This window comes from Kryptolebias marmoratus, linkage group LG17 (genome assembly GCF_001649575.2).
Source record: "Kryptolebias marmoratus isolate JLee-2015 linkage group LG17, ASM164957v2, whole genome shotgun sequence".
In the NCBI taxonomy this organism is placed as follows: Eukaryota; Metazoa; Chordata; class Actinopteri; order Cyprinodontiformes; family Rivulidae; genus Kryptolebias; species Kryptolebias marmoratus.
The window spans coordinates 11,861,228-11,873,143 of NC_051446.1; the positions used below are offsets into that span (position 1 = coordinate 11,861,228).

At 45.5% G+C, this 11,916-nt stretch overlaps 1 protein-coding gene and 1 long non-coding RNA gene across 3 annotated transcripts in view; one reads left to right on the top strand and one right to left on the bottom strand.

Moving 5' to 3' along the window:
• The window catches only part of mrtfba (myocardin related transcription factor Ba), a 21,197-nt gene extending 20,624 nt beyond the window's left edge, over positions 1-573 (top strand). For both annotated transcript variants that reach the window (XM_017416057.3, XM_017416058.3), the window contains exon 16: positions 32-573. In XM_017416057.3, the coding sequence (XP_017271546.1) occupies positions 32-549 (518 nt within the window). In that variant the 3' untranslated portion in view covers positions 550-573. The remainder of the gene's footprint in view (positions 1-31) is intronic.
• A 5,243-nt stretch (positions 574-5,816) lies between these two features.
• LOC112450514 lies at positions 5,817-11,169 on the bottom strand. The gene is made up of 4 exons (XR_005234280.1): positions 8,845-11,169; positions 7,517-7,876; positions 7,297-7,423; positions 5,817-6,029 (listed from the first exon to the last, which is right to left on the bottom strand). It is a non-coding gene; the product is annotated as an uncharacterized LOC112450514 (long non-coding RNA).
• Positions 11,170-11,916: the final 747 nt, after the last annotated feature.

Consider the following 11,916-nt stretch of genomic DNA (forward strand, 5'->3'; position numbering starts at 1 on the left):
CCCCCCCCCCCCCCCCCACACACACACACAGAAATCACTCCATTCATCCAGCAGGACCCCCAAGCCTCCCTGAGTAAGACCCTCCCAGTCACTGCCAACATCACCATTCTTCCTGTCAACACCGCCCTGTCCAGGCCGCCTCCGCAGGTCCAGGTCGCCCCCCCGCCCACGCTGAGCCCCGCCATCGCCCCCACCCTGCCGGGGCTCTCCCCCCTGGGCACGGACAACCAGCTGGAGGCCTTCCTGGAGGGGACCCTGGCCGGCTCGCCGCACCTGTTGGACCCGCGCACGCAGGGCCTGATGGAGGAGCTGCAGGCGCAGCTGGAGGAGCAGCAGCCCTACTCGCCCATGGACACGTCGGAGCTGTCGTTCTGCGACCCGTCCCTGGCCCCCTCCTCGCTCGGCATGGGCCTGGCCGACCCGGCGCTGGACAACATGGAATGGCTGGACCTCACCATGCCGCCGGGACCCGCGGGGGCTCCGCTCACGCCGCTGGGGATGCCGACGGACTTCCTGGACACGCAGGACCTGCAGCTGCACTGGGAGTGACGGGAGGGAAGAGGCGGGAGGCGGGAGAGGGGAGGGGGACGGGGGGGGCTGCGAACGGGGTAAAATCACGGCATTTTAGCTTTTTCTGCGACACGGCACTCTTTAACATCTGTAATGTTCCTACGGGACGACAGAGAGAGGCGCCGGGGTTTGCACAAGCTCGAGAGTTTGCACAGCTTTAAATACGGCGATGGTGGGACTGCCGGGAACAACATCTACTCTGAGGTGACAACAGAGCAGACTGATGTCAGGACTTTATCGATTCTTTCCAGAGCCAAGGAGACAGAGCCAACAGGAGACTGTTTGTAAATAGTCTTTAAACCACACTAATAGATTTCCCTCACTGACAGCCTGAGTTGTATTAACGACTGATAATAAGCCTGATTAGTTCTCCTGGAGGCTTCGCTGCTTCGGCTTTCAGTGAGAAGGGTTTTTTTTTTTTTTATTCTTCGAGCAGATCCTGTAGGATCTAACTGGGGCTGCGACTGTTCGAGACAGTCAGTTGTGTGAAAATATGCAAATTTTCACTTAAAACTGCGATTTTTAGGCGCAAATTTACATACATATTGAGGAGGATGCACAGCTGTAGTCCTCTAGAGTCCCTAAACTAAATCTAGAGGGATTTAAGGCGGGTTGCAACACAAGATTGGGGACTGAAACAAGGAAAGTGGAACCCTCCTTAGAGTCTCTTGTGAATCCTGCTCACGATTTGTCGCCTGCAGTCGCGGCCCAGCGAGATACCAGCTTTAGACGGGACCGTATGGCTTCGGGCTGAGACTAGCTGGCGACTCAGAATTGCAGGACGACGGGAAAATGTCTTCTAGAACCCCAGCGTTTACCATTTTGAAAGAAAAATAGCTAGATTAGGGCCGCTCGGATTTTAGACTTGGACGTTGTCGTCATGAGGACGGCTCCGGCGTCAAAACACACCTCTGCTGCTCTAGGGTTACGGAAACTAAACCGAGAAGGGTCCGAGACGCCCGCGGGGCTAATCTGAGAGCAAAGCTGTGGCGCAAACGTCACGTGTTCAAAATTCAAGCGACAAAACCGCCGCTCACCGACAGTCGCAGCCCAGTGAGATGCTGGCTTTACGGGTCACTGGTGACTCAATCAAGAGTCGAACTGTATTTTTTTTTTTCCAACTTAGAGGCACGTTGGTGTTTGTGGACCTCAGCACAGACTCGGACAGTGCCCACGTCCCCTGAAAAAGCGTAGATAAAACCGGTAAGTGCTTTGAGAAACGGTCATCTCGCCGAAGCCACACGAGCTCAGTCCGTCGCCAAGTTTTAGTTTGTTTTTTTTTTTAAAGGAGGCAAAAGAGTCCTCCGTGCGCCCCCGGCCCGGTCTGCCGCACACCGACCTGACACGACGGCGTCGGATGCGCTCCTTTTCCTCGTGCCTGCGTCGATCCAATAGGGGAGGGCGGGGAAGACGGGGGGCTCCTCCGTCAGCGAGAGCTATGCACTAAAACAAAGAGGCAGAAAAATCTGACGGAAAATACGCCTCGGAACAATAAAATGTGAACGCTGCATATCCGAGGTGATGCATGAGAATCTCGCCGATTGTAATCAGCATCACGGCGTTTGCCAGTTCTGCAGTTGTCCAAGTTCCTTCGTTTGAATGTACTTTTGAAAACGAACAAAAAAAAAACAGACTTTACTTAAAGTTTGGCAGCTTTGTTTTTGTTTTGTTTTTTCTTCTTCTGACTCATAAACTGACAAAAGAAACAATATAAAAGGGAGCAAATAATCAGTTTATAAGTCATTCAGATGTCAATAAGAGTGCTGCGAGTCATATCAGTGACTGACGGCGTCTTCGATGAGCTTTATATCCGGCTGTCGCACAGTTCGCTGCACTTTGTGGGGAAAACGCTGCGTGGCGAGCCAGCAGCCATTCCAGTAAAATATAAAAAGTTGTTTCGCTCTGCGGGTGCGATACGAAGTGACCAACGACTCCTAGGAGAAATCAGAATTCCAGTGTAACTTATCGGCTGCAGGAGCCTGTAGATGGACATCATTTCCTCTGTGTGTGTGTGTGTGTGTGTGAGAAGCAAGCATGTTACCGTGTGGCTCAAGTGTGGATTTGTCTTCCCGCGTCCTGCATGTCCGCGCCTCCTCGTGTGCACGACTGTTCCGTGTTTATGCTCTCCGGCTCTTTCGAACTCTTTCTCGGCTGAAAACAAAACAAAAGAGGGGGAAAAAAAAAAGAAATGTGCTCGCTTCCCGCTCACTCCTCTCCAAAAGGCTTCTGCCGGCTGTCCGCCTGCGTTTGCTTCGCTCGTTCATTGGCCGTTTAAAGAGGGGCTCGATTTCTTTTCTTTATTATTTGTTTTATTTAAAGCTACTCCCTGCAAAGTCATGAAGACCAGACTAAAAAAAAAAACAAGAAGTAAGAAACAAAATCTGCACAATATCATTCTCATATCGATAGTTAATTATATCAATATTTGTTTAGGTACACAAACCACAGCCAGCCTAATAAAGGTCACATGACTCCCACGTGCTTTGTTTACACTGAGTGTGTACCCGCATTTCCGAACTATATGTCAGTATATTTGGAAAACTACTGGAGGAAACGCTTTCAAGCTGCCCCATCAGGAGAACCTTAATGTTTGGTTTCATGCTTTGCAATGAGTACCTTTAATCTTATTCCACTGGATGTTTGAATTTATCAGTGAAGTTAAAGGTGGAATGTCTCCTGTGACTCTTCCTGTGGAGTTGTTACAGTTCACCACTTTGGCACTTTGGAAATATGCTCCTTTATTTTATTTTTTATTTTAGTTCTAGTCAGAAACATTCGTTTTAACCACTTCCTCCTGCAGTTACGTCCACGGCCACTAGAGGGCGATGCCTCTCCAGCATTGTCACTTCAGAGGAGCGTTTGTTTTGATTTTGTTTTATTTTTTTGTTATTTTTCTGCTTCTGCTGGTGCGTTTATTGTCTTCATCTCAACGTTTGACCACGTGGAGTATTAATGCTAAACACTGCACACATTTTCTTTGAAAAAAAAACAAACAAACTATTATTGTATTTTCCTCAGAGTGAGGTCAGAGGTCAGCCTCTGGGTTCACCTGGTTTTAGTCTTTTATTTCCTGTCTTCTCCAGTCCAGCCTGACATTCTGACGCCACCAAGAAGGTGGAACACATTGCTGTTTTGTTAAGTATCATGTTTTTTTTTTTTATGTATGATTTAAAAATGACGCTCATGTGACAACCGTTCAAGACTTCTATGTGTATATGTTGGGTCCGTATTCGACACACGACGAAGCTTTCGGCCGCAGTAAAGCTCCACTCAGATGGGGGGGGGGGAAGGGGGGATTTCGGGTGACGGCCGCTTGGCCTGCCGGTCGCTGGCGGGCCACGAGGGCAGATAAAAGCAATAAGAGCCGCCCTTCCCTCCGTGCACCGTACTGCGCGTCAAATCCTGCCTTGACCTTTTTCTTTGTTTTTTTTTTTTTCCTTTCTTTTCCCATGTAAGAGCCTTTACTAGAGTAGTGTGGCACTTCATATCTGAGCGGCTCCACGCGGGGCTCCTGGGGTTCTCTGCCGAGACGGCCTCGACTCGTCTCGGCAGCAGACGGGACGGCGAAGGAACGCCGGGAAGGACTTTCTCGGCTCGTGCAGCAGCCCGAGTCTCCCATCTGTCCGCGTCGCCCACGCCATGCCTCTCGTCCGTAACGCCATATGTTTTGCACATTGTGTACATATTTCTATAGATGTGGATGCATATTTTTCTACATGTGTACCATCCGTGGGCTCTCGGTTTTTGTAAATACTTTCACAGATGTATATAAAGTACCGTACGCTTTTACGTGTCAATAAAATTTGATGTACTGTGGAAAGAGTTCAGCAGAGTCGTTGTTTTTTTTACTTTTTGCCGCCCACTTCGTTTGCCTAAATAAAAACTAAGCTAGAAAGAAAATTGTCGCATTTGTGTTTGTGGCGCGTTTCAATCGGCTCTTTGTTAGACTTGACAGCGTCTGGATCCGTGTTTGCATACAGACAGGCATTTGTTTCTGTTTTTATTTTCCCCCCCTCTCCCTCTCTCACATAACGGAGACTACAGAAGCAAAAAAAACTTGGAACAAATCCTCTTCCGTGTGAAGAACTAATATCTTACCTGTTGTTCGAAGAGCGTTGAACTCTGGCAGGACGGACAAGCTAACGGCTAGCTTGAACAGGACCAAAGTGGACTGCTGCTGTCTTAAAACTGCTCCAGTCTTCAATATTTCATAATGTTTGATGCAAACACTATTTTGTAAACCTTTGCTCTGCATTACATGGTTATTTACATGTGATTATTAGTAATAAAGCAAACAGAATTTACAAGCTAACAATAGCTAGTTTGCACGCGGACCACCTTCCAAATTGGATTTTGCCCCTTACAAACAACTCTAATCTTTAAAATTTTTACCAGCTGATACAAACACAATTTTTATAAGCCTTTTCACCACCTTTAGTATTGCAATAAGCAGATATTTGATCAGAAATGGTGCCACAGATGTGCTGCAGCTAGCTAGCTGCTGCTGCTATTAGCGCTTGCAAATTACCACAGAATCCACGCAAAGAACCACGTAATGCAATATTTTATGCAATTTAAAGGTTTATAAAACGGCATTTGCATCAATTAGAGGGAAATTTTGTAGACTGGAGCTGTTTTAAAGATGGTGGGCAGACCACTTTGACCTTAGCTGTGCTCAGATTAGCTGTTGGCTCAAGGATCCTGTTGGACTTGAACTCTGTTTCTTCAAACTGAGGCTGCTCAAAAAGCCATCTATTACAGATAAGATGTCACTTGTTCCTAACTTTTCTTCAGTTTCCCCATACTACAAAATGGCAGAACGCTTTCTGACGTCCAACACAACTGGCTCCATTTTGACTTTGCTTTTTATTCGATCAGGAAACACACACACACAAACTGAATGCTTATGCAAAAGATGTGGTAAACTTTGCCCTATGGCACTCTAATAAACAATACATTTCCTATAAAGTATTTTAGGATTACAGTGTTATAGAATGTAGAAAGTTCCCAACCCCAACCATTCAACGCATTTGACTAAAAGAGACTAAAAAAGCAGATAAGGTATGAATGACAATTTCCATCAGGTGCCCGAACGGAGGTAGAACTGTGAGTCCAAACATGGCTTCCATTATCACCCCACTTTCTTAAAGAGGAAGTATTTACAGCAGAGCTAACAAAAAAGTATATATATATATATATATATATATATATATATATGTATGTATGTATGTATGTGTGTGTGTGTGTATATATACACATCTCTGCAGAGTATCTTCTCAGGTTAAAGTCTGAAAACCCAACTCGGGTAATGATCCTTCAAAGTGAACATGGTGCCCTTGGTGTCAGCGTGTCAGAGGGGGCGGTGGGTGTGGATGTTGGTCTGACACTGGGGGCACCGATGGTGGATGTTCCTGAGGCGCTTCAGGCAGAATGGGACCAGACAGCAGCCCGCCACGCAGCTGGAGTGGAACAGATGGAACAGATGAGGACGAAGAATGACGCTGGTCAACACTCATTTTACATGAGGAGATAGATCAGGTGTTTTTTGTGTAGGCTTCTGTAAAACATTCTGTTATGAACAATTAGTATCTTACCTGTCATAGATAGTTTTTCGAACGCAACAGTTTGGAGAAATAGCTTCATTCTGACTGTATTGATGAGCTAACGGCTTGTCGGCTCATTTTTTTAAACAGCTCCAATTGCAAACAATTCGTGCAAATGCTTTTTTTCTATTTTTCGTTTCAGATTACACATTTAGCTGTTGCACTTAGAGGCCAAAGACTTCATGATATTCCTGCCAAAAACTAGACATCCAATAGAAACCCAGAAGTTAATGTGGGAACGGAACCCTATAGGCTGATTTCAGTAAAAGTTTAAGTCCCGCCCCCTCCACCTAAATGAACATTGCCCTCGGTAAAAAAAAAATTAAAATACTCAGATCATTTTTCCAGGTGTTGATGCTCGTTTGTTCCCATTCAGTAGTTCTTGCCTTGCTGCTGTATGCTCTAATATTCACTCTTTAGTTGTTAGGAGGCGGGACTTAAAGCCCCACATCAGTAGTGAGCAGACTCTGGTTCCAAAAACACAGCTTGTAAACTGGATCTTGTGGCTTCAGTTCTCAATAACAAAAGAAACCTTCCGTCTTTCTCTTTCTTTTACGGACAATGGAATAGCTGCATTTTGTTAAATTTATTTATATTATTATTATTATTATTATTAAGGTTTGTTTAGTATATATATATGTATTTGCATAAAAGGGTATAAAACTTTAAGATGTCTTCAGTCCACTTCTGAGTTTCAATTGGATGTCTAGATTTTGGCAGGAATATCATGAAGTCTTTGCTGGAAACATCCTGAGCTGCAGTCTAAGCGCAACAGCTTTGTGCTCACCATCAAACCACAGGGCTATGTGTCAAACGTCTAATCTGAACCTAAAAGTTCATTAAAATAGCGTTGGCACAAATTGTTTGAGATCGGAGCTGTTTTGAAAACGAGCCGACGAGCCGTCAGAATAGAACTTTATTCCTCCAGTCTGAGGCGGTTCAAACAGCTATCTACAACAGGTAAGATACTAATCTTTTCACAGACTTTTAACAACAACATGTTGGTCACAAGGTCAGGACAGCTGGAAACCTTCCTGAAACATATTTAGCTACAAATGCTTCATGAGATTGTTTTTCCCAAAGAGAATATTTGAGAAAGTGTACCTCTGCAGCAGCTACTCACCCCATGATGGAGCACAAGAAGCACAATATCCACACCGCCTCGCCCCTCGCACTGTGGGTTTCCGTGACGACCACCTCTTCACAGGACGGGCACTTTGTGACTCCTGCTGTCCGGCACAAAGACTCCACTTCGCCAAAGTGGGAGAAATTTTTTTTTTTTTTTAAAATGAGAGAGACACAACAATCAGACTATGGAAAACATTCGAAGGGGGCCAAGTCACCTTCACACAGGCGCAGCGCACCTGGAGCGATGCTGCCCGAGTCCATCTGTGGCTTGGCTGTAACTTCCTGGTCCGGCAGAGGAGGAGGCAGCATGTAGACCCCTCCACGGGGGGTCTCTTTATAACAGCAGAGCTGCTCCTGGTAATCTGATTTTTACAAACACAAATTATTCCGACGAGCTCTTTAGAGATAAAAAATAAATAAATATATATATTAGGTGATAAGAAAAGCAAACCCGCCTCCATTAGTGTACTCTTTGACGCCTGCTCCTGTGTTCTGCAGCTCCTGCTTTTTCGCCCGCAGCTCCTGCATCTCCCGCTGGATGGACTTCAGCTCGTTCGCTTCGTCGCTGACCTCCGCTGGGAGACGCAAAGTCGGAGAAAAATCAAACGCGCTGTTCTTTTAATACCTGAAAAAGGCTGAGCTGAACTATGCTGTCCGGCAGACAAAAGAAGTAGCAGGACTAGAGCTGTATAGGAACGTTACTTGGGTGCGGGTCGATACCTACTTTCATGGCCTGTACCTGGCATTTCGTACACTTACGCTTACCGCTGTGCACCCATGTATTTCTGTGTCCCTGTCTAAAGTTAGGTTTGTACAGAGCCAGGGGTCAGAGGTTAAGGTTAGCCTTAGATGTCAAGGCTAGGGGTCTGAAGTTCGTGAGGCTTTACTCCAGTGAGCTCCCCTCAACAGAAGGCGCACTCAACTCGAGATCAGGTCAAAACCGGACCACTTGGGTCTTACTTTGTGTTGTGCACGGCGTGTGGACGAATCAGGACCCCCTGACTGCATCCTTAGGTGACTCGAGATGTCCTGCGTCTGGTGCAATGATCAGGGAAAGAAACGCTTTTTCTGTCCTGCTCCCACAAACAACCTAACCGTAGCGATACTGCATCCACCGTTGCCCACCGCCTCGCGCTCAGGGGTGGGCAAGTCAGCTGATGCGAAGATTTGACGTAATCTCTCGGGTTTCCTTGGATAGACAACTCTTTGACAGGCCGAATCGGGATTTGTTTGAACTTAATTGGACTCCATGTAGTTCGAGATCACTTGGACTTGTTGCTGTTTCTTTGCACAGTGCCCTGAAAGTAGCGCAAGAAGGCCGCGACTTTCTAGAAGGCCAGTATCCATGTCCAGCCAACAAGGGGCTTTAAACAGACCTGAGTCAGGAGCCGACCTTCTTCCTGACCTTACCTAAATCTATGAACTCATTGGTTATTTTTACACGACTTATGGAAGATGTTTGAGCAGAATGTCTCCATAGAAGACTGGAATAACGTCCATAGTCTATTGTTTAACCGATACCCAAATGAAATGACTGACTCACCTTTCTGTGGGGCTTCTCCACTGTCTTGTTCCTCCTTCTTTATGTGCCGTTGGATCTCCTGCAAAAGGAGGCGCCTGTTGTTCAGCTGCTGGATTCGGAACTCAATCTGGGCCAGAGTTGGGGGCCCTCCTGTTGGCGGCTCGCTCGCCCCCGTTTCAGGGCCGTCCTGTCCAGGCTCCGAACTCCCGCCTGAGCTCAGGCTCGTGCTCGGCATTGACCTCAAAGTGTGAAGGAACACCCCGTCCTCGTCTGCGGCCTCCATCCCGGTGCGAGATCCCCACCGAGTTTCCAACAGGAGGGGTCGGCTGAGTCCCCGAGCCGAGACGGCGAAGCTGAAGCTCAAGCCCGGGATCCAAGCTCTTCCGAATTCGAGAACGGATGCACTGAAAAGGCCTCAAACGGCTGAACCCCTCGTCGCAAGTCGGATCGGGAGAAACATCCGCGCAGCCAGGTCCAACACAGGCGCCAGGATGGATGGTGTTATTTAAACAAGGGAAACAGTCCACCTAAGCAAATGAGTGACTGTATGACATGCAAATGCCATGAGCCCGGACTGTGTGCAGGACAATGAACAGCGCCCGGCATCAAATGGAGCATTTGGGCAAAGTGAAAGGCAGAAGGAGGGGAAGCAGGAGCCCAGGGACGTCATCTCATTTGACTCTTTTCACAGTTATTCCAAGAAAGATGGCAGCATTAAACCCTCCAAACAATCCAACATTTCCCTGACACACAAAGCCGTTTCACTCACGTACCTCTGCTAGACTCTGATTGAGTAGTTAGAAATGTTTAGCATGTTCAAAGAACGCCGTTTGAGTATAGAAAGAAACAACCACATGAGCATCACATTTGAAATCATTAAACTGACTCATGGATCCCCTTGTGGAATAACATGTTAAACTGGTATTTTGGTTTTTTCCTCCCAATTATTGTGTGCAAATTTGATCATGGTTACGAACATTATATCCCAGTGTTTCGGAGATCTTGAAAATATGCAAAAAAGGGTTGAGATTATAGCATGGTCATTGAACATTACTGGGTTTTCTTGTCCTGTAAAATGCATTTTTAAGGGCGCCGAAACCCTTCATTTGGATTGGTTCACACATCAAAATATAGTTTTTTTTTTTTTTGGTTTAATCTTTACTTTCTCCATTCTCCTTTAAAACCGCCAGCGTAGAGGTTTTGTCTAACTGGTCGAATCTCCTCTGTAAAATACAAACTGGTTGTTTGAGGCTTATTTTTCAGGCCGTCGTTTTGTCTGCCTCTCATTGACTCATCAGTCAGGGAGTAACGGACACAGGGGCGTGGTTACCGTGGCGACTCGATGAGCCCCTGGGCAGCAACTTTAACCTTTTTTTAAACTTTTGTTCTCTTAGCACTTCTTACATAAACTTGTTCTTATTACTATTAGTAGTAGTAATAGTACTAGCAGTAGTAGTAGTACATGTACTTTTTACTCCCTCTCTGTCACATGGGTTAGTGTGCAAAGCTTTGACCACACCAGTAACTTCTTAGCTTCCAAAGAGCTGGATTTACTTGTTTGTTTGTTTTTAAAGAGTGCTTTTTAGCAGATGATTTCTGTCCCTTAAAATGTATTTTGGTGTTTTTATCTTTTTATCTGGCGTCAGTGGCTCGTCCCATCTCTCTCTCTCTCATTTGTTTATCAGACCACAGAACTCTGACCTTTGAATCACCGTGAGCGAGGGCGGTTTTTATGGCGGTGCTTATCAGGCGAAACGTGATCTGAGGAGCAAGCGGACGCGTTTTATATCCCGTCGACCTTTTTTTTTTCGTGTTTTTTTGGGGTATAACAAACTGATAGTACTCCATTTGAGTAGCAGCAGTACGTCAACTCGGCTCGTTTGACTCTTGACGTGGAGGACACTCGAGTCGCGATCAGAGCGTTATTTACACAACCTTGTGTATTCGATGAACCATTTGGACTCCAGCGCGTTGAGAAAACGTCAAGAATGTTTTTGGCCAGGCTTTCATTTTTTTTATCTGCTCAAAATAAACAAAGCTGTTGCGTATCTTTCTTAAAAAAATAAATAATTAAATAATGAAGCCTTCAGGTTGCGAGGAGCCGAGGAACACTGTTTACACTTTTTAACAGATGAAATTCTGTTGATTAAAAGAAATTTTCAACCCGAAAACAGTTTAAATAATTTCAAGGATATTTTTTCTTAATGCAGCTTTAAACCTTTTTGAAGGCTTTAAAAACAGTGCACACAGACACTTTAATAATAATTCAGTTCTTATTTTAGATTGAATTAATTTTGCTAATTGAAAGAACGCACCATCTTACTCAGAAACGATAGAGTTGTACACATTTTGGCCAAACTTATTATATATAAAGGGATCTCACGCTCATAGTGTGTGTTGTGAATGACTCTCAGCTACTACCACATCCAATTTTAGCTCAACATCTGTAAAACTGACCGAGTTGGTCGCTCATCTTGATAGCGACCTTAGGCCACTATCTTGAATTGGACTAACTCCAAAGGGTGCAAAAGTTAATCAGTTGTAGATGTACGTCCAATATTTACTTTCTGAGAGTTTCAGTAAAATCCGTCCAGAGGTTCGTGTGATATTTTGCTAACAGACACATAAAAATGAAGTAATGTGCAGGTCATATCAGGTGATGTTTGCCCTCTGTTCACACACAGCACATGTTTGTTTGTGTTGAACTACAGCTCCACAGGCTGTAATCCTGTATGCGCGTGCAGATAAGAAGGTAAACTCTTAATTTCCCATAAAGCTCGATGAGGAGCCATCATCAAGCCGCCTTTTTTTGTTTTGTTTTGTTTTGTTTGTGTGTTTCATAGCACTCTGGATGTTTCTGTAGCCACCGGGCTCGTAGGTAGAAAACAAAACAAGAAAACAAGCTAATAAATTGGACTGTTTTAAAGGAGCGACGGGGCCGAAAGAAGAACCCACAGGGTGTGTTGTTGCTGCAGCTCAACACTAGATGTCAGGAACACATTGAACGAGGAGGTGAGGCTTGAAGGGGATAAAGTCCTTGTTTTTTTACGTCTGACGTCAACCATCCTGCAGAGGCAGGCATCCATCTATCCA